A 23,533-nucleotide genomic window follows, 5' to 3' on the forward strand; every position below is an offset into this window, starting at 1 on the left:
CTAATTTCTACATATCCTCACCAACATTTTTTTCTTAATAATAGCTATCCTGACATAAATAACGTGATATCTCATTGTGGTTTTGATTTGCATTTCCCTCATGATTAGTGATAATAAGCAATTTTTTCATATATCTGTTGGTCATTTGTATGTCTTCTTTGGAAAAATGTTTATTAAAATCTTTAGCCCATTTTAAAAAATTGGGTTATTAGTTTTTTTGTTGAGTTGTATGAACTTTTTATATGTTTTGAATATTAATTCCTTATCAGCTATTTGATTTACAAACATTTCCTCTCATTCTGTAGAATATCTTTTTACTCTGTTGATTGTTTGCTTTGCTCTGCAGGAGGTTTTCAGTTTGTTGTTATTCCACCTGTTTATTTGTTTCTTCCTGTTGCCTGTGCTTTTGGGGTAACATACTGCTAGACTATGGTTGGTTAACCTGTCTGAGCTTCAAGACTGGCAGAGCACACAAGTTGGTGTGCTCTGCGCATGGCTCTCCTCTTTCTCTCCCCAGGAAAGCTGAGGGCTGGACTTTATTATTTGCTCAGTCTATGCTGAACAGGAGGTGGGGCTATGTGTCTGTGAGCCCAAGTTGCTATCTCCATTTTCTCTTAGGCTGCTAGACTGTGGTGACTCATCCAACTTCCCAAACTGGCAAGACTGAGGTTGATTCTCTGGGGAGGCTCCTCAGAGCAGTTGGAGCACCGGATGGGCAAGCCAAACCCTTCCCTCTCCTGGGAGAGCTGGGTGCCAGGAGATCTCTTTCTAATCGCATGGCTTTGCATCAGAGGGAGGGACTGCAGGGAAAGGATGTCCTGAATCTCCTTACTGGCTAATCAATCTGTTTTCTTGTTTAGGAACCTTTCACTTTGCTTCTACATTTCTCATCAAGGAAATTTGCCCATGAATTGTTGCTTAAGTGGTGTGTTTGTGGGCAGCATGGCCCAGGGCCTCCTACTTCAACATCTTGCTGATGTCACATTCAAATGAATCGGGGGAGGGCAGGATTCGGCTTATAACACCTGCCTGTACATCCAGTAACACTTACATGCACTTCGTTCTCCTTTCCCTGGCTTACAGCTCTCTACCAGATGGGACCTGAAGAACTTCCTCTGATCTCACCTCAAACCATGCTCCCCATAACTCTTTATAGTGCACGCACACCAACCTTTTCCCTCCAACATGCCAAGTTCGTGCTCACCTTAGGGCCTTTGTACCAGCTGTTTCTTTTGTCTGGAATTATTTTACCCTGCTTTTTGCCTTCTTATCATGCAGGACTTGTAATATTTATCTATTTATTTATTCAGTGTATTAATTTTTAATAATAATAATGAATATCACTTGAGAGCTTACTGTGCATACAGCACTATGCTAAGCACTTATATGCCCTGTTTGATAGAAACAGCATGCAGAGTAGTTGAAGACACGTAGTTTGGAGTTAGACTGCCTGAGTTCACATCCAGGCTTTATCACATACTTTGGGACCTTGGGAAAGTTATTTAACTTTTCTGTTCCTCATTCTCCCCGTACCCCCCACCCCATCAGCAACCATTTATTTTTATTCTAAATAATCTCAAAATTACAGAAAAGTTACAGAAAGGATATATATATATAATCCTCACGTATTTTTGTTTGGTGACCCATTCATGTTCATTAATTTGTCCAGTAGCATCTCTTATATAATGGATCTGATTTAGGATCACGCATTTCACCAAGTTGCTGTGTCTTTCTCTAGCTCTTTGAGTAAGGAATAATTCCCTAGTCTTTCCTTAACATTCATGACCATAATGCTTTACATGATTTAGGCCAGTGATTTTTGTAGAATGCCCTCAGTTTAGGTTTGTTAAGTGTTTCCCCATGATTTGATCCAGGTGCAGTACTCAATTTAAGTGTTACCCTGTCAGAGTTTCATTTAATGTGAAATAGTTCCCTCAGTTACTTTGTAGACAGTATCCTGCCTTTATTTTTCTGTTTTTTTTCTTGCATATTTATTTGTGTGTTTGTTTGTTTGCTATCTCAATTTGGCGGACTATAAAGTCCATGAAAGCAGCCTGGACTTTAATTGTATTTTGCAGTGCTGTATTCTAGCACATATGGTGGTTATAATCTGCCAGTCACTGGCCTAGGCATAGCAATGTAATGGTGAATACAAACAAAGATGCTCTTTGTTATTATTTTTTTAAATGCATTAGGTGGTATAGTCAGATAACTTGCTATTTAGTCATTCATTCAATCACTATTTATTGAACACCTTCTACATTCTGAGCTCTGGGGATATGGCAGTGAACAACATAGAAAATGTTCCTGATGTCCTAAAGTTTAGATTGCAGAAAGAAAGCAGATAATACAAGTAAATCAATATGTAATGCAATGGATGGAGAGGACAAACCCTCTAGCTCTGCAGATGAAGAGAATTCCAGAGAGAGAAGAGGAAATGGGAAGACCCTGAGTTGGGAATACATTTAGCAACTCCAAGGACCAGCAAGGAGTCCACTGTGGCTGGCGCAGCGTCAGTGAGGGAGAAAGCGGGAGGAAACGAGGCCGGTGAGGCAGCCAAGGGCTCAGATTGTGTAGCTTCGGATTTCATTCTCATTGTGATGGAAATCCATTAGGGGGCTCAAAGCCTGTGAGTGACATAATCTTGTACTGCACAGAGAATTGTTTTGTGAACTATTTCCTTCTCAGCTCCTTAGGGGTTGTCTGAGAATCAGTGATTCTCAAGAAACTTGACATTTCTGGCCAATATTTCTGATACATCAAGCCCTGTACTGGTAGCTGGAAATCCTGGAATGTGTTCCCAGATTTGCACATTCCTTTTTGAGGGGCTTTGGCTAGGCCAGTTTTTCTGGCTTCACAATACCTCTTCATACTCACGTATTTAAGGAAGTATGAAGAGTGGAGAGGAAAGAGAGCAGAGCACTTACGGGAAATCCTGGCTCTCTGAAACCTCAAGTATGAATATGGTATAAATAAATTAGTACGCAGAAAGTGTTTGGGTCCTTTCCATAATAAAAACATTATCGGTAAGTTCTCCTTTGGAATATTTTCTGAAGGTTTAATGATGAGTGTAGGCAAAATTAGAGGTCAGCATGACTGTGTAAAGCAAAACAGCCCCTCTGCTTTGTTTTACCCATAGGCCTTCAGTGATCCCAAAAGTAGCTTATTGAAAACATTTTTTACTTCCTCACACTGTTGGCCTATGGATGAAGCATTTCAGAATCAATCAGGGTGTTAACAAGTAAGAGAATTACTGGGAAAGTCAGGGAAGGACAGTTTTGTGGCTGAGTATAAAGGAATAAAGGATCTAGAAGAGAATTCTAGGAGAAATGGTGTATTTCAGGCCCAGTTTTTGAAATGACTGCATGTGAATATTGTATTTTTAAAGACACATACTTTTATTGGTTATGAATTGAATTTGGGGTGATCTATTGCTGTGGGATGACAGTGAAGATAATATAGCCAGGCCCTTTTGTTTCTGGAACTATGGCTTGGGTGCTAAGCCACAGGTTTCCTGGAATATTTCAGTTTCTTTTGCCTTCTTACATTAAGAGAGAACTAGATCTTCCAAGTGCTCAAGGAAATCTGAATAGTATTCTCAGCAGTTTAAAAATAATTCAAACCAGAGTCTGACTTTTCTCCTTTCGCCAGCTTATTTGGGGTACATTTTGTTGCTTCTTATAAAGGTGCGAAGTGGAAGTTTGGTATTTCCTGATCAATGACCTTTCACAGCGACTTCCTGTTATTTAATTTCCCCCTGGGAACCAGAATAGCCATGCAATACATTCCCACTGTGTGAGGATGAATAAACCTTTCTAATTTAGAATTAGTCACTTGTGAGATCCTAATTAACATTATGAGTAAAATGTCTATGTTTATTTCGGACCAGTCATAGGGTAGGCCTACATTACATGCATTGTAACACTTGGTTGACTCTTTCAGTTTGAGAAGCTGGTGTCTAATAGAGTATTAGCATCCCCACCCCATTCCATTTCTTCTTTTTAAAAAAAAAATTCTGTGTTGGTGGCCTTCAGTCACTTCCCTGCCTCTTAACTACTGTTACCTCAGAGCCTAACCATGCCTGGCAGCTCATGTGTACCTTGTGAACTGACCAAACAAAGGGCTGATTCAGAGAGAACTCACAGAAAAGCAGGTTGGCATTTAAACTTCAAACTTAAAAAGCAAACAACCAGGCAAATATTCAGCACAAAAATGGAGAATCCAGTGATCCTGGGCTGGTGATTACAAAGCTCTGTTTTGTATTCTTTATTTTCGTGATAAGTATTTTCTCTAAATTGGGATGTGGCCACATCCCAATTTAGAGAAAAGGAAAATAAGATTGACCTCTGAGAAATCAACTAGTAAAATCTATAGGAATGGACCAAGAGAGCAGTCATGTTTACGTGAAGAAATTTAAAAATATCTAAAATGCAATTAAAATGCGATCTTGGAGCAGGACTGAATTGTAATTACAGTCTGGTAAACGGATGTCTAGTCAATTTTCAGGTCCCCTTGTCCGGGGATAGGCTGTGAGCACAGAGGAGACTGGACTGGACAGACAGAGTTCAGGAGAGGTAACCAGCAGGACAAAGAATTTGGTGGCGTATTAGTGATCTTTTTTTTGTGGGGGAGGGGATGCTGCCCCCATCGGGAATGCTGTTTGGAGGGTTTGGCTTTTGGATCCCTGCTGTGGTTCTAGACTCATCAGCCTATCAAATCTTGGCAGTGCATTCCCTGACTCTTTGAATCTATCCTCCAAGAAACCATATGTGTATGCTCTGGCTTCTGTGCTGCTCTCTTACAGGGAGAGAGAAGATTTTTCTGATCAGCCACTAACTTATGCTGGAAGGCTTGATGGGTGCATTTCTCATGATAAACTAAGAAATTGACAGTCTGGCTTCTGTGAGATCACTTAAGGTGAATCAGTCCTAAGAAGCAGATCACTTTAGGAAGGGCTGGCAAAGCTGAGTTTCGGGGGCAGCCGAGCCAAGGACCTGACCCAGAAGCTGGCCTCTTTCTCATCTTTCTGTAAGTGCTACAAGTATAAAAGGGCTATGAACACTGCAGTGAAGCCTAAGAAGAAATCACAGGCATGTTTAATCCATCAGGGCTAGGAAGTGCATGTGAAATCATTGTACCATTTGCCTGTCTTTACTTATAAACTCTTAACAATAGAGTTGGGTGATCTAAAGTCTACGTTTTTGTCTTATACACACGTTCATACTTTTCCTTATGTGACATATATGATTAGTCAGTCACTTTATGTCCAGGTGCAAATGATGAACATTTCAGAATAAACATATCTATAAAAGAGGAACACTACTGGAAGTCCATTCTTCATGGACACTGTATTGCTACTTCATGACTATTCCAAGCCACATGTTTTTTGAGCTGGAATTAATACTACAAGTAGATATTATTATTTCAAAATATCCTGCCAAAACCGGTTTGGCTCAGTGGATAGAGCGTCAGCCTGCGGATTGAAAGGTCCCAGGTTCGATTCTGGTCAAGGGCATGTACCTGGGTTGCGGGCACATCCCCAGTGGGGGGGCGTGCAGGAGGCAGCTGATCGATGTTTCTAACTATCTCTCTCCCTTCCTCTCTGTAAAAAATCAATAAAATATATTTAAAAAAAATATCCTAAGGAAGGAGAGGGATCATTTTCATACCAGATGCTTCCCATCCCAGTGGGAATATGCAGAAGGTTTTTATAAGCCAGGTTCCATAAGCATACAGGGTAGGAAGGATAGACCATGTGTTCAAATAAAGCATAAGAAGAATGTTGGTCTCAGGGATGCTGGCATTGAACTAGAGGAAAAGAGCCAAGGCTCTGTCCCTGTAAAAGGGGTCATAAAAACTGTAAGTGAGCAACCTCAATTTTCCAAAAATAAGAAAAGTGATTTTTCAAAATGAGAAATGCTCAGGCATACTAGATCTTTCTCTTCACATGGCCTCATGCACTTACATACCCACACATAAGAACAGCCATAAGGAAGAGAAACTTCAACATCACTTTTCTTGCTACTTCCACCAGCCTTTGAGACAATGAATGGAATATTCACAATACAATAAAAAAACACCCATATAGGTATAGAGTGACAGCAATCCTATATAATCAAAGCCTAATATGCTAAGTGTACAGTCGTCTGGTCGTCCGTTCAACCAATCAAAGTGTAATATGCTAATGATATGCTAAGGCTGCTCAACCGCTTGCTATGACATGCACTGACCACCAGGGGGCAGACACTCCAACCAGTAGGTTAGCTTGCTGCTGGGTTCGGCTGATCAGGACTGAGCGAGATGGGCCAGACATGCCCTGGAGCCCTCCCGCAGTCCCTCCCCTGGCTGGCCAACCTCCCACATCCCTCCCGGGCCCTGACTGTGCACCGGTGGGGTCTCTCGGCCTGGCCTGCACCCTCTTGCAATATGGGACCTCTTGGGGGATGTCAGAGAGCCGGTTTTGGCCCGATCCCACAGGCCAGGCCAAGGGACTCCACTGGTGCATGAATTCATGCACCAGGCCTCTAGTCTGTAAATAAAAACTTCCTCTTGGAGGGATTTGGTAGTGATTAGACAAAAATTGGATAAGTGTGGTAGCCCCCATGGCTGTCACAAGCAAGCAGCCTCTCTGTGTTGTTCTGTTTCTTCAGTCTCTCTGTCACCCTGTCCTTCTATCTCTCTCACCTTCTCAATTTGAGTTTCAATTCAAATGGAAAATTACCCTGGTAGAGCTATAGAAGTACTGCGGATGAAATCCTAAGGCTGAAGCCTGTCTGTCACCTGAATCACAAAACCCTTTCTGGTTTTACAACATTTCCAAATGACCAAATGAGTAGAAATAATGGTTTTCCATCTTATCTCTTCCTCGAACACACACCTGGACAATATTTGGGAGGAATGAAAGTGTGAAACTTTTGTACCGTACCCTTTAACCTTGCTGTGGCAGGCTCTGACTTCACATTTCTTTGACCACATCTCTCCCTAGACCCTGTTGTCATATAGTACCTCACAGAAAAATGTGGATATTTGAAATTTCAAATGTGAATAACTTTGCCTGACATCTAAGTGGCAACAAGCTTTCTTTCATCTCTCTCTCTATATATTAGAGGCCCGGTGCACGAAATTCGTGCAGGGGGGGGGGGTCGGGGGGGGGGGGGGGGAGGTCCCTTAGCCCAGCCTGTACCTCTCGCAATCTAGGACCTTTCAGGGAATGTCTGACTGCTAGTTTAGGCCTGATCCCACAGGAATCCCTGCGGATTGGGCCTAAACCGGCAGTCAGACATCCCTTTCACAATCCAGGACTGCTGGCTTCTAACTGCTCGCCTGCCTGCCTGATCACTCCTAACCACTCATCTGCCTGCCTGATCACCCCTAACCTCCTCTGCCTACCTGCCTGATCACCCCTAACCACTCATCTGCCTGCCTGATCACCCCTAACCTCCTCTGCCTACCTGCCTGATCACCCCTAACCACTTGCCTGCCTGCCTGATCACACCTAACTGCCTAAGTCGGACATCCCCTGAGGGGTCCCAGATTGTGAGAGGGTGCAGGTGGGCTGAGGGACCTCCCTACCCCCATGCACAATTTTTGTGCACTAGGCCTCTAGGATAGGATAAAATCCAAGTGACTGGAATGACTGGAATGACTGGTCACTATGACGTGCACTCCAGCCAACCAACCAGCCCGATTGGGGTCAGGGCCAGCCGGCCAACCTCCCACGTCCCCTTCCCCCAGTAGGGTTGGGCCAGACCCCACTGATGCACAAATTCATGCACCAGGCCTCTAGTACATAAAATAAAGGAATATAATATTTTCTCTGAAACATGATTTTTTTCAGTATCTACTCCACAGACAAATATATTGGGTAACTAGATTTTGGGAACAAAAGCTTCATTGTTATATTTTTATTTCGGAAATCTAGTTACCCAATATATTTGTGTACATAGATAATAAAATCCCCCATGGGGTAAATATTTTTGTCTTGTTTCTTAAACTGCTATATTTCCAGCACCTAGTATAGTGCCTTGAGTATAGTAGGCATTCAGTACATTTGTTGAATGAATTATTGGGTGTATCTAGTAGAAGGAAACATGATGTCATGATGAAAATATAAACCACTATATATGCCTGCTTTCTAGTTCAAGTCTCAAAGGTAAGCCTGATTTGCTTGTGACTTAGAGAAAATGCCAGATTTTGCATAGGGTAGCAGATGGTTCTATTCATGCTCTTTTCTCTACTCTGAGCACAAGAAGTCTCTCTCTTTTTCCTGTCAGGGTTCCCATACTGCTATCAAAACTCAGTTTAATAAGACTGCCTCTTGGAGAGTTCTCATGATTAATCATACTTGAATCTTCATCCTGCTTTTCCTAGTGCATTCCCTATGAGTGATAGTAATTGACATGATGGAAGCATTCGGAAAACTTTATCTATTGAAACTCTCCTTTTTCTCCTTCCTTCAGTTGTTATTTCTTGTGATACCCCACTCTCCATTGCCTCTCCTTCTTGGCCTGGTCTTTCCCTGGATCTAAGATTTATTACTAACACTCTCCAATCCCTCTCTACCATGACCTTCTACTGTTAAATTAGTAACACATTTAATTTAATGTGTTAAATTAAATCTGTTAACACAATTTCTCAAGATAAGTTGATAACTGACTCAAAAATCTTAGGACTTATCTCAAGAAATAGTTGATGCAAGGATACTGATCTGATCACCATGAGGCCTCATTTCTGGAAAGCGCTCTGACTTGGGCTACTCAATCCCTCTGAGCTTACTTTCTCATGTAGAAAGTGTGAGGGTTGGTCTAGGTTTGTGTTTCTTTTCTTTTCTTTTTTTAAAAAATATTTTTATTTATTTCAGAGAGGAAAGGAGAGGAAGAGAGAGACAGAAACATCAATGATGAGAGGGAATCATTGATTGGCTGCCTCCTGCAGGTTGGACCAAGCCTGCAACCCAGGCATGTGCCCTTGACCAGAATTGAACCTGGGACCCTTTGGTCCGAAGGCTGATGCTCTATCCACCGAACCAAACCGACCAGGGCTAGGTTAGTGTTTCTATAAGTAAGCGCTGTAACACTGGTCCAAGAATATGTCTTTCAAAAATATGTTCTGAGGTCACATTTGTTTGGAAATTGCTATGTACTTTGCCACCTTCTTAACTATTAGCAAGTTAAGGTTTTGACAAGTCCTGAATTAAGAAACTATTTTTCTTTAGCTGATAACTTACTTTTTTTTTTTTTATGGGGGAGGGCTAACATGTTGGTGGTTCCATATAACTCTATGAAGGAATCCATAGTGGAACTTTCTGGGAATCTTGGCTGCAATTATATATTCCTTCATCTTCAATGTCAGCTGCTGTCAGTATAGAAATAAGTAGGTCAGGATTTTGGTCTTTCAGGCATAAAAGATCACATAGGACAGAGAGGAAAATCAGTGTTACAAGGGATGGCAATTTTAGACTAAAGGTGTGTGTGTTCTTTTTCCAATTTATAATGGGCATGAGTATTGAGAAGCAAGGTCTTCCCAGAGTAGGTAAGGAAGTGCCACAGGTGAAATGCCGTTTGAACTGAACACTGAGGAGTGTCTGTAATAACTTACCAGGTAGAGAAAGTGGGAAAGGGTATTCCAGGCAGAAGAAATGACATGGCACAGAGGGATAAAATACCAGCGTATGTTCTAGTCCTATGAAACACGTTTGTGGTTCTGGAGCCAAGGAGTGGAGGCTGCCTGGGGAGAAAGGAGCAGACGAAGTTCTGGGAAGTGGTAGGGGTCTGCCTGCCATGTGCTGTCACTGTCACTCTGAGCCTGTAATTTATCCAGTAGGTAACGGGAAAGCATCCTTAGCTTGGTTCCTAATCAGGGAAATTGCATGATCAATAAGTATTTTACAAAGAGAATTATGGAAAGCAAAAGAGAAAATTCTATAGTGCTGAGAGAACATTCTAGAATGCTAGGCAAATATGGGGTGGGGGAGAGAAATAGGATGGGGGAACTAATTATGATACTATTGTAATGGTTCACGTAAGAGATGACAAAAGGTTGAATAATGACAGCGGTGAATGAATGAGGTGGAAGAAACAGATTTGAAGAAAATTTAGAAGCTCAACAGATTGTGTGATAGGATATGAGACAAGAAAGAAGACGGAATGCAAAATGTTTCTATGGTATTTAGCTTGGGCAAATGTGTCTTCTCAAACTTACTGGGACAGGAATTTAGGGAAGTGAACTGTTTCATATAGATTTTCAATTGGACTGGGGAATCTATTACGTTGAGTACTTTTCCTGAAAAACACATCCATTGGTTTTTGTGTTTCAGAGTTCAATTATGATTTAAACTAAAGACTATAATTTTTTAAAGGAGATTCAGTATCTATAAAAAAAAAATCTATTCCAAACTGGAATTTGGGAGACACTCAATTACATGCTTGTCAACAAAATAGTATTTTCACCTACATGTTTCCTTTGATAAATAAAAACCAAATCCATTTGGTTTTCATTCAGTTAAAAACTCTCTCTTCTTTTAGCTGTGGATAATGCTAAATGTACTGATATCTCAATAGCATTTCCAAATAATTTCCATTTTCTAGGAGGAAACAGCACAGAACACCAATAATTTTAGTGATTTAAATGTTAAGCAATACTTTTTAAAATTAGTTCTAAATTTGGCCTTGACACTAAATATTATTGCTACTAATACATGAAAAACATATTATGTTTATAATCAAGTACTGGGATTGTTTTAAAAGCATCATTGTATGTCAGTAAAAGTTAGAAAAATATTCTTTCAACTATTCACATATTTTTAGAAGTTCATGATTGCTTATTGTATAGAACATAACAAAGATTTTAAAGAATTATTTTTTTTTTCCAAAAAAACCTTTTGAAGTACAGGGTTCTTTTATTTCAGGGGTGGGGGGATGGGGAACCCTTCTTTTTAGAGGCAGGATGTGGATACTAGCATGACCCAAATTGTTTACACAAAAGCAGTCCACACCTCCCTAATTAGGTCAGAAAATTTTGCCTTTACCTGCAACAGCTGCCTTCTATTAGTACTGGAAACAAACTCTACAATCTATGGTCATTGAACTATGACCACCTTCTCTTTTTGAAAAAAAACTTATTTTTTTTTTCTGTCCAAGAGACCCGGAATCCAGAAATTGAATTGGTGAGGAGCTTTGCTAGACATAACTTATTAGTGTCCACCTTATAAACAAACTGACTTATCAGAATGGCTACACATTATAAAATGAATGCAATAAGGGGAGTCACTCTCTGAGAATTTTCAGAGAGTGACTCCCCCTTTTACATTGTAAAGAAATAAAGATAAAAATGGAATGTTCTTATGATAGGCAGGGCAGCCTCTCCCTCCGCACTTCCCCCAACTGTGTTGCATTTGAAGAAGCTCCATGAAATTGTTTTGAAATACATTTAGAAACTTTGGAACGCAGGTACAAGTAATGGCTGTTACCACTATTCTGGGGTTAAGGATAAAAGGCTGCTATGTCTAAACCTTCAGATTGGGCAGAATTCTAAATGCATTTTATTGCATCTGAAAGAAACTTGCATTCTTGAGAAAATGCAATGCAAAAATGAGTTGAGACACAATGTCCCTTTATCTCAAAGCAAAGCAACCTTATTTCCTTCCGTATAGTTGAAATAGGGGGCAGGCAAGTCAGGTTGTGGTTTCTGAAATCTAACAGCCTAGTATCGCTGTGCCATTCTCTCCCGGTTCAGTGCCACTCCCTTAACTTGATATCTGTTTACTTTGGAGGAGGCAGTTTTTGAAAAAGGATCATAAATATCCTGGCCTGGTGCCCCAGAGCCATGACAAGCAAAAGAACACACTCGCCTAGAGATAGCCCTTGAGATATTTAAATGTGTGGGTTAATTTTTTATCCACTTTAATAACTAGATTACCCCCCCCCCCTCCACTTCTTTGCTTTCTATTTCTGCTCTGAAGCCGCGGACACAGAAATCTCTGCAGGCAAATTACTCCTGAGCATATTGCCGGACAATCCTATAACGAACAGCTAAATTCTCAGCATCTGATTCCTGATCCTTTTCCGACATGGCAGGTGTGAATAACTGTATAAAATATTCTATGTTTATCTTCAACTTCTTGTTCTGGGTAAGTGTTTGTTTTTTTTTAATTATCAATTTTATGCAACAAAGGGGATCTAGATATAAATATAAACGAGAATAGGCTCTGTACTAGAGAAATAAGAGGAGGAGGAAAATGTATTTTCCATTTACTTGTTTGGGTTTGTTTGTTCTTTCTTTGGTTATTTCAGTCATTGAAAAGGAGCCCATGTCTCTCGAAAGAGCACCTCAGGATCTGTGAGGATAAACATTTTATAACTATTTTGATATTGTTGCAAAACAATCACAGAGGAAAAAATACCCCCTAATTAAAGGATAATTATTCTTAGTTGTATATCATGCAGGCCTCCCTGGTGTTAGGACCCTGTGGGAAAATTCTGATCTGATTCCATCTGGATGAAGCCCAAGCCCCTGAATTGTAACCTTTACATCTGGGGTTGAAGCAGGTGGACGGTGGGATGTCAGAAGATAAAGGCCTGAGAAAAGGATTATTTTCAGAAACCCACAGAAGAAACAATGGGTCATAAAGAACTGGAGAAGGAAACAATAAAAGTAGTATTTAATCGTGAAAAGGTGAAACTAAGCCACTCGGTTTGTATCAGCAATTTAAAGTTAGGATTTTGATGTGTCATCACCCCACCTTTTAATCAACAGGTTTAGTATTTTAGCAAGTTCTTACGTTTTCCTTAAAAGTCTATTGACATAAGACATAGCAAATAAATTGGTAAGTGGAATCTAACATTGGAAAATGGAAAAATAAGATATGGAAAGGCAATAAAGTAAAGGGCAGGCAGGGATGTAGGAAAACTGACATTATTTTTAGTAATATGGTGCAATTTTAGATTGTTCAAAGGAAAATATCATTTTGTATACTGATTTAAAAACTGGCTAATGCAGTATAAGCAGAAGAGAGTTGTGGTTTTGTTTTTTACCTGGTTACCTCTAGTAAACAGGCAGCTGGTATCTAAATGTTGGTAAATTTCTGTTCTAGTAAACTAATGATATACTTAATTAAACAATAACTATAAGAATACAGTCTTATTGTACAGACTGACTTTCCACTCCATGTCCAGTAGCCATAATGAGTACAGATGATACGTAGGTGAAGTCAGTGAGCATATAAATAGATAAAATAAAGAAGGTTTGTTCTTTGTACTTTCTCTTTTCTCTAAAAAAATGGGCCGCCTTTGTAAATAGTAAATGAAGTGCATGAATATATGCTGGTTTTTTAAGTTAGTCCTGATAAATTTCTTTCCTTGGATATTTAAAATTGATTAAACATCAAGAGTAGAATGTAAACAAGGAAATGGCTGGTTTTGTTTTTAGCTTTTTATTACGGAGAACTTTAAACATCCACATAACAGGACAGGGGTAATCAACGCCATCATCTAACCCCAATAGCCATGAAACCATTGTAAATCTTTTCCTGTTCATAGTCTCATCCAACTTCCCCAGCCCATATTATTTTGAAGCACATTTTGGATATAGCATTTCAACTGTAAATATTTTAGTATATATCTCTAAAAGATAATTCTTCTAAAAAATGTAACCACAATGTCATTATCACACTAAAAACATTAAGAATTTCTTAATTGACTATCAAATATCCATCCATGGTTCAAATTTCCCATGGCTTTGTAAATGTCCCTGTTTGAATCAGAATCCGGATAAGGCCCATACATTGTGCCCACACACTGACATATCTTTTACATCCATTTTCACATTTAGATTATCCCTCCATCTTTATCTCTTTTTTTTTCCCCCTTTGAAATTTATGTACTGGTGTGTGTTGTCTTGTCACAGTTTTCACGATCTGGATTTTGCTATTGTCATACCCACAGTGTATATAGATTAACATGTTCCCCATTCTCTGTATTTACTCTAATTTAATAGTCACATCTGGCAACTTGAAAAAATTCAGGTTATTTCTTTTGTCAGATCTATACTAATAAAAGGGTAATATGCTAATTAGACCGGGAGACCATTGGGAGATTGGCCAGGGAGGGCAGTTGGAGGCCATGAGGCTGGCAGGGGAGGGAAGTTGGGGGCCATGAGGCTGGCAGGGGAGGGCAGTTGGGGGCCATGAGGCCGGCCAGGGAGGGAAGTTGGGGGCCATGAGGCTGGCAGGAGTAGGGCAGTTGGGAGCTATGAGGCCAGCTGGGGAGGGCAGTTGGGGGCCATGAGGCCAGCAGGGGGAGGGCAGTTGGGGGTGAGCAGGCCAGTGGAGGGGGGGCAGTTGGGGGGCAAGCAGGCTGGCAGGCAGAGTGGTTAGGGGCAATCAAGCAGGCAGGCAGGTGAGCGGTTAGGAACCTGCAGTCCCAGATTTCAAGAGGGACATCCCCCAAGGGGTCCCAGATTGGAGAGGGTGCAGGCCAGGCTGAGGGATCTCCCCCCACCCCTGCACTAATTTCATGTCCTAGGCCACTAGTATAACTACATTATAAGTGACACTGTGTTCTCTCATCAGGAGGCACATAATGTCTGAACATGTTACTTTTGATGATGTTAGTAGCAACAGATACTCAAGAACCTAAATCCTTAGTTCTGTAAGAGTTTTAAACGAGTGATATTACATTTCTATTATTTTTCCTTTATTTATTAGCTACAATGTTTTCCATGAAGAGAAATGTATCATTGACTCATTGATTAACTGTGGTACCCAGTTTTTATTTTAAAAGGCAGCACAAATGTTTCTTACTCGTTACCCAGCAGATTTCAAAATGATGAGTTAAGTTTTTGGTATCATACAACAGCAATAAGCAAGTATTTTCTTTAAGTAGGTTATGCATTAATACATTTAAAGGCCATTAGAGTTCTCATCTTCATTGATGTATAATTTATTCCATCTTTGGCCAGTGGGAGCATCCTTAAAAGTTGTCTCCTGAGTTCTTTTACCATGATCCTTAGAACTTTGATAACTTCTTCACTACTAGGTATGACAAGATATTTCAGGCTCACTTCCCTATTTCCTGCCCCAGCCTGGACTCAGCTATTTTTCCAAGAAGTACTGATATCCACTTTTAAAAAAAAACTATAACCATTGTCTTTTCATGGTACAGAATATGTCTCATTTAAACAAACCAAAACATGAATATGCCAATAAGTGCATGGCTTCTATTTTAATAACATGTCCCAAAGTACTCGAACCAGTAGTAATCCTCATTATGAAATTACTAGAGGCCCAGTGCACGAAAATTCGTGTGTGGGTACGGTCCCTAGGCCTGGCCTGCGATCAGGGCCATCTTCCCCGGCTTCTGACAGCTGGCCTCGCCCCCTGCTGCCACCCACCTCCGGTTCCCCATTCACCATCAGGCAATCAGAGCCTGCTGGTGGGGGGGGGGGGGGGTGAGGGGAGGGAGGGACCAAGAGGTAGGCAATTCCAGCCCGCTGGCTGACCTTGTCCCCGCCGCGGGTCGCCCTCTGTGTGTGGGGCGACCGGTGGGTTGGGGGCCTTGGCCTGGTACCGCCCACATACCCAGCCACCCACCCCCAGTTCCCCATTTGCCATCGGGCAATGGGAGCCTGCCAGCCGGGGAAAGGGACCAAGAGGTGGTCAGTGTGCCTCATAGTGACTGGTCGAGTGGTCATTCTGGTCATTCTGCTGTTAGGGTCAATTTGCATATTACCCTTTTATTATATAGGATAAAACAGTGGAAATATGTCTCTGTTGTAAAAATACAGCATACATAGTGAATACATTAGAATTCAGTATAAATAGGTAAGCAGGAATTTGGAATAAATCTGAATTTTAAACTACTATGATAAAGATGGTGTAAGAAATGGGTATGCTATAGGTTCAGCATGATTCATTTAAGAGTAGAGTTCAAGGTGAGTTGTGGACATGTGTACCAAGCTGTTACTTGACATTACTGTTGCTTCCCTGGGGTGCTCTGATTATTGTATTTGTTTCTTTGTTTCATTATTTCTTTGTTTTTCTGATAATGAAGACAAAGTCTGATGCTGTAGATTTCAGTTAGACATTTCTAACTTCCCTGGGCTAGAGGCCTTGTTCTTACCACCAGCAGAGTGCTGAGCTCTACAATCTCTATATGAGCATCTTGAAATGGAGGCTTTGGGTGAGAGCAACAGTTATAAAGACCAATGATAACGTCTCAGCCTCCAGGCAACATGTTTTCATTCAAAATCTAGACAGCAGGAGCAGGCTCTGAGGTTAGCGAGCCATTCCTCTTTCTATTCTTCTCTCTACCCGCAACCCAGAGTTCTCAGCTGGAATTTTACAGTCCTTCATAGGAAATTAGCAATTTGTCACATTCCTAATGTTTACTTACACAAAATTTCAAGGGTCCCACTGATGTGGTTTTCGTATAGATATCCAGGGCCTTATGTTTTTAAATGCATTCTTTCTGGTGTAACTTGTGAAACTAAGCCTTTGCAAAGTAGGGCCAGATGTTGAAATATCTCTAAGATATGCATATGGTCACTTAAGTTAAACATACCAGCTTCTTTTGTGAGAGAACTTGAGATATGCCACACAAATATGCTGTGATTTCCATTTTTTAGAATTAGTCATTGAAGAAAAACATGTGAAAGTGAATATCACTTCTAATCACTCATGCTAGAGGGTGGTGTGAGTTACAGTGACTTGCAAATGATATAAATAATAGATAAATTATAGGTACAAAACCTATTTCTCTAGTCTTTTGTCAAAACAGATGAACTGCCCACATTTCCTTTTGATCCTCTCAGATGAGTCAGGCTTGGGAGTACTGTACATGCTTGAGGTGTCTTAGGAGTCTGGGGGAGCATGGAACACAGGGCCTTGGGCTCATGGGTGCAGAGGAGCCATTGCCGGTGGTGGAGAGCCATGGAGAGGCCAGCTCTGTATGAAGGAGAGCAGAGTGGAGGAACGTTACCAATGGCAAATGAGGTGAGGTAAGGAGGAGCCAACATGTAAAGCCAAATGGATCCGCAAGAGAGAGAAGCCCATGCATGAAGCAGTTTGAAGAGAGCAGAAGGAAGCTAGAGTTTGGAGCGTGTCCAGAAACCAGCATTTTGATGTTCATCATTGTATTTTATGTGGTGCCTGGGTCTCTACATTAGATGTTCTGAGAGCAATTAAAAGAGTTGATGCAGAACAGACATAACTAGGAGATAGGCTAAATTAGAAAATAGGGCACAATTATATTTCATTCTGTCAGCTGATAAATTCCCTCGAGATAAAGATTTGACCATGGCAGAAACGTGTGAGCTTTGTAAATAAAGCAGTTGTCTGCCAGTATGCAATCCGTGTGGAACTATAACAATGACAAAAGGCATCGGAGCCCAGTGGTTGAGTGCTCAGGCTCACCTCGGCTCCTTCCTCACCAGCTGTGCGGTGGGGAAATTAGTTAACCCAGTGGTCGGCAAACTGCGGCTCGCGAGCCACATGCAGCTCTTTGGCCCCTTGAGTGTGGCTCTTCCACAAAATACCACATGCAGGCGCGCATGTACTGTGCGATTGAAAGTTTGTGGCCCATGCGCAGAAGTCGGTTTTCAGCTCTCAAAAGAAATTTCAATTGTACTGGTGATATTTGGCTCTGTTGATTAATGAGTTTGCCGACCACTGAGTTAACCTGTCTGTGCCTTACTGTTCCTCACCTGTAACATGGAGGTGGTAGTGGTATCTACCTCATGGGGTTGTTGTGAGATTAAGTGATTTCATTTCTATAAAGAACTCAGAATAACACTAAATAAATGTTTAAAACAAACACTTCAGCCAACATTGTATAGGCATTTTAAAAAGATATATTTTTATTGATTTCAGAGAGGAAGGGAGAGGGAGAGGGAGAGAGAGAGAGAAACATCAGTGATGAGAGAGAATTATTGATCAGCTGCCTCCTGCTCACCCACTACTGGGGATCAAGCCCATAATCCAGGTACGTGCCCTGACCAGGAATCAAACCATGACCTCCTGGTTCATTAGTTGATGCTCAACCACTGAGCCACACTGGCTGGGGTTTATAGGCATTTTTTATGAGACAAAAATATAAAACCATTGTGCATAGTGATGAATACATCCCAATGTTGGATTTTCAAGCAGAGGGTGAAATAAAATGTCAAAATTATGATAAGGCAGAAATTCTTCTATCATAAATTAAGGGAATGGAAAGAAAGCATGTTTTGTAAACAGACAGATGGATTCAACTCCTGAATTCACCCATATTGCTTTGTGGCCTGGAACATGTTCCCTGACTTTTCTGTACCCTGGTCTCTGCACTTGTAAAATGAGGGTGATAATTTTATTTGTCAGGATTCACTGAGATGTTTTATGAATGCCTATAACCAAGGATTGACATACAATAATAGCTCAGGTTATCGTATTTTCCCCAAGTCCAACCATCATACTGCTTTTTAATTTAAAAGTATTGGAATCTGGTGTGATAGTATTTTATACATGATGGTCTTTAAATATGATTTTAGCCCTACTCTGACCCTCCTCTAGTCTCATAGTGCAAGAAATCTGTATATTTTTATAGCTAGAGGAATATGCTCACCCTAAATTTGACCTCTACTTTGAGTACCCAGGACCACAACTTCCCTGCCCAATGGCTTCAATTTTCCTCCCCAAATGGCCCTATTTCCAGGGTCTGCACAAACCCTTCTGCAGGGGTGGTCAGCAGGGGGCTATTTGCCAGGAATGAGGACAAATTGTAACAGATCTGGCTTGCAGGCTGAGATATCCATACCGATTCAGTTATACCCCTCAGAATTTAAGACAGAGCCGGAAGTGAGGGATGGGGGCCTGGGCCACCTCCTTCTGCTAGTGAACTCTGAAAATTCTAAATCAAACCTTGTCCTTCAGGTCGTTAAGCAGGTACATTTGCGACAGCAGGAAGATGGAACACATTTTGTATATATTTATCACTTGAGTTATAACTTCTCAATACAGAGACCTGTGGTCTGATATTTGTATTCTTGCCCCAGGCCCTGCAAATGTACTTTGAAACAAAGTGCTAAAAAAATTCCTGAATGTGCATCATTTCATCGTTCAGAAACATTAGGATGCCAATCAAATGCTGAACATTCAACTCTCTTTATATATTTTGAAGTTATGTGAATTTTAGTGATTTTATGCTTCAGGAAAGATAACCTGAAGTATGCTTGCCCAGGACCTATTTGTGTCAGAAGGAGATGTGGTTGATTTCTTTCCATTAAATTTAGAGATATTTAACATTAGAATTTGCAGTAGTTATGCAGGGTTCTTGGCTTACTTCAGAGGTTTAGAAAATGCACATGAATGCAACCACAGGGACACGCCACTGTGTATTTAACACATATTAATACAGTAAATATCATTCATAGGGAAGGTAGAAAACCCAAAATATCACTCATAGTAGCAGAGCCTGCTAAGAATCGAAGGTTTTAATTTACTCTCTTGGTTAACTTTAGAGCATCAGAAAATCCAATATTATCTGAAGGCTGGAGGCCGACTCTGTAAGTCAGAGCGGCATTAGGCCATGCCTGCAGAGAAAATTCACAGCAACCTCCCTCCAACAGGAGATCTGAGAATTAACATATCCCCTGTTGTTAGAGAGAGAAGCAAATTAATAAGAAATTAGAACAGGTTCAATAAAGAATGAATAAGGGTTGGTCAACATGTCTTAGTGGTTGAGTGTCGACCTATGAACCAGGAGGTCATGGTTCGATTCCTGGTCAGGGTACATGCCGGAGGGTGTGGGCTCAATCCCCAATGGGGGGGCGTGCAGGAGGCAGCCAATCAATGATTCTCTCTCATCACTGATGTTTCTGTCTCTCTCACTCTCCCTTCCTCTCTGAAATCAATAAAAAAAATTTTTAAATAAAAAAGTAGTGAATAAGGGAAAACCAGCATAAGTGCTGATAAAAAACCCCATTGAACCAGTAAAAAGGAATGTCACTCTGAAGCCTTAGAGGACAAGTACACACCCCTGAAAAAAACACTCAAGCGTCCTGAAAAAATATCAGGAAATTGGTATCCATATGCAATACAAGAAATAACCCCCCATGAAATGGTGGTTGGAGGTCATAAGAGAAGATAAAGCTAACTGGAAAACCATAGGATGAGATGAAAAGGGAAATGCATAAAATAAAGAAGTACTTTAAGTAAACCAGAAACACAATGATAGAATTAAAATCCACTCCAGAAATCATATTACATGGAGACAATAAAATAGAATCCCAAATTGAGAAGCTCTGCCAGAGGAGAATCAAAAAGAGATAAAATGATGTGAAAGGAGATGAGAGATTGAGAGAACAGAGGACAGAACAAGGATCAAATTATAAAAATTCTCATGAGCAACAATTTCACAGGCCATATTATCTTATTACCATGCAATTAAACTAGACTTTTGAGTAATGGTTAATAAAAGAGGAAGCTTGAAAATTAACAACAGTAGTACTGTCCCAAACTGTTAGGACTGTACTCATGATCTCTTGTGTTCTGGGGTTATTGTAAAAACAAACCTTGTAGTTATCTAAATTATCCATTTGGATATTTTCTTATTTATTTGTAACCTCTCAGGAGAAGCATAAGGTTTCTCTTAAGTTTACCTTAAAAGTGTCTACTTTGGACCAATAATGACATAGCTCACAATATATTCTTCCTCTTAGCATAGCACTATGCATTTCTTCCATTCTTCAAAAACACTTTGATAATCACCTAAATAAAAAGAGAATTGAGAGAGAGTGAGTAAGGATGGTTGGAGGACACATTATCTGTGAAGACAAATGGGCTTGTTCTATACCATTTGTTTGTCCTGGATGTTGCTTTCCATTTTCTTCCTGCCCTTTATTAGGGGGCTTGGGCTGCCATAACAAAATAATATAGAGTTGATAGGTTAAACAACATAATTTTTTTTCCTCACAGTTCTGGAGGCTGGAAGTCTAAGATCAAGTTTAAGATCTAATTTGGTTTCTGGTGAGGCCTCTCTTCCCAGCTTGCAAATGGCTGCCTTCTTTTGTGTTCTTATATGGCCTCTCCTCCCTCTATGTGTACATAGAAAAGGAAAGGTTTCTCTCTCTCTCTCTCTCTCTCTCTCTCTCTCTCTCTCTCTCTCTCTCTCTCTCTTTCTCTCTCTCTTGTTACAAGGTCACCAATCATATGGGATTAGGATCTTGCCCTTATGATCTCATTTAACCTTAATTACCTCCTAAAAGCTCTACCTCAACATACAGTCACATTGTGAGTTAGGACTTCCAACATCCCAATATAATTTAGTCTACAGCATGCTCATAAGCAAACCAAAATTACCTCATTTCTTAGCATGCTGCCTCAGATCAACAGCATCCTAATTCCATAAAAAGTAAGATGCTCTGCCCTGGCCAGTGTGGCTCAGTTGGTTGAGCATTGGCCTGTGTGCTGGCCCGGTGTGATTCCCAGTCAGGGCACATACCCAGGTTGCAACTTTGATACCTGGTCAGGGTGCTTGTGGGAGGCAGGGGATAGATGTTTCTCTTTTGCATCAATATTTCTCTCTCTCTCTCTCTCTCTCTCTCTCTCTCTCTCTCTCTAAAAAAATATCAATAAAAATATTTTGAAAAAGAAAGAAAGATGTCCCATGAGAGCTGAGTGACAACCACAATAACTCATTGGGGGATGGGATGGGAGTGGAAGTAAACCTAGTCAGTTCTGCAGTGTCCACTGGGCTAATCTGGGGGCCCCACATAACCCATTTCTTTTATAACCTTAACAACAGAAAGGACAGAGCTAGACATTTTTTTTTTCTTAATTTATATTCCCAATTATTTAAAACACTAGTGGCCCAGTGCACAAAATTCGTGCACATTAAAAGGGGATTAATTAGAGGAAATAATTTAATATTGCTATTTGCCCTTTCTCTATAATAGAAGTGTCAGAGATGAAAGAAAATTAGTAAAATGTATATGAAAACCTTCCTCATGTCAGAGTCTGGGGCACATCACAGAGTCAAGTCCCCGCCCACCCACATGTGCCTTAAAATCGTGTGAGACCCAGACCTAGCCAGCCCCCGCCCCCATTGGGCTAGATCCAGACCTGGCCAGTCCCACCCTTGTCAAGCCCCGCTGGACAGGGGACGTAGCCTCAGGTCCCCTTGCCCGGCACCAGGACGAGGGGCATGGCATGAGGGCCCCTGTCAAGCCCCGCCAGGTGGGGGGTGTGGTCTAAGGTCCCCTGTCAAGCCCCGCCCACCGGGTGGAGGGTGCGGTCTGAGGTTTCCCAGCCTGGTGCTGGGGTGGGGGGCACGGCCTGAGTTCCCCCAACCCAGCACTGGGGGTGCACCTTGAGGTTCTCTGTCAAGCCCCGCTGGTTGGGGGGTGTGGTCTGAGGTCCCCTGTCAAGCCCAGCCAGGCAGGGGGGGCGCAGCCTCAGGTCCCCTGGACCAATGCTGGGGCAGGGGGCATGGCCTGAGGTCCCCTGTCAAGCCCTGCTGGGCAGGGGGTGCAGTCTGAGGTCCCCCAGCCTGGTGCTGGGGTGGGGGGCTCGGCCTGAAGTCCCCTGTCAAGCCCCATGCGGGCGGGGGAGGGCGTAGCCTCAGGTCCCTGCTGATTGCTTGTTAAGGCTCCTTATGGGAACTTGGCTTCAGCTGTGGGTGCAGCCATCTTTGTGATGAAGTGATGGTCAATTAGTATATTCCCTCTTTATTAGATAGGATTATAAAAAGATTGGGAACAAACCCATAAATACAAACTGGAAAAGAGCTCCAAGTACTATTATTACCAATCTAAAAACAATTGGGATAAATTAGGTTAGTATCAATCATGATACTAGAATGATGTTCTTGACAGAAAATCAATTTACTTTTAAAGTCTTTTAATAAATTTATAAATGATTTCATGTTATTAAGACTCTGATTTTTACATATGAATTTCTTCTATAAGATGAGGATGATATATTTTAAGCATTTGTTTCTTGTTTTTAATGATGTTGTTTGAAAAAGGGATGGAAATGATAGTTTGGCCAACTTCAAAAACCCTAAGAATATTGATCTAATTGGGAAGATTGAAGTTGGGCAAAATATTCTTGACTTCTGAAATAATTGAATACTCTTTCTTTTTCTTTTTAAAAGTAATTTGTTAGAGCAGTTTTAAGTTCACAGCAAAATTAAGAAAGTACAGAGATTTCCCATATACCCCTGGTCCCCACACATGCATAGCTTCCTCCATTATTGATATCACTTGCTACAGTGGTACATTTGTTATAATTGTTGAACCAACATTGACACATTATAATTGCCCAAAGACCATAGTTTACATTAAGGGTCACTCTTAGTCTTGTATAGAAGATTGGACAAATGTATAATGACATTTACATATATCCATTATATTATTATACAGAGTATTGATTCACAGGCTTAAAATCTTCTGTGCTTTGCCCATTCATTTCATCCTCCCTTCGGCAATCCCTGATTTTTTTTTGTTGTCATTGTTAATCCCTACCTGAGGATATTTTTTTCCATTGATTTTTAGAGAGAGTGCA

The 23,533-nt window shown here is 41.0% G+C and overlaps 1 protein-coding gene across 3 annotated transcripts in view; it reads left to right on the forward strand.

Annotated features, from left to right (window-relative positions):
* TSPAN8 (tetraspanin 8) overlaps window positions 1-23,533 on the forward strand; it is a 108,999-nt gene that overhangs the window by 62,817 nt on the left and 22,649 nt on the right. For 2 of the 3 annotated variants that reach the window (XM_054718841.1, XM_054718840.1), the window contains exon 2: window positions 11,960-12,127. In XM_054718841.1, the coding sequence (XP_054574816.1) occupies window positions 12,068-12,127 (60 nt within the window). In that variant the 5' untranslated portion in view covers window positions 11,960-12,067. Of the gene's footprint in view, window positions 1-11,691; window positions 12,128-23,533 lie in introns of those variants that run through there. The other variant, XM_054718842.1, reaches the window with a different exon arrangement.

This window comes from Eptesicus fuscus, chromosome 7 (assembly GCF_027574615.1).
Source record: "Eptesicus fuscus isolate TK198812 chromosome 7, DD_ASM_mEF_20220401, whole genome shotgun sequence".
In the NCBI taxonomy this organism is placed as follows: domain Eukaryota; kingdom Metazoa; phylum Chordata; class Mammalia; order Chiroptera; family Vespertilionidae; genus Eptesicus; species Eptesicus fuscus.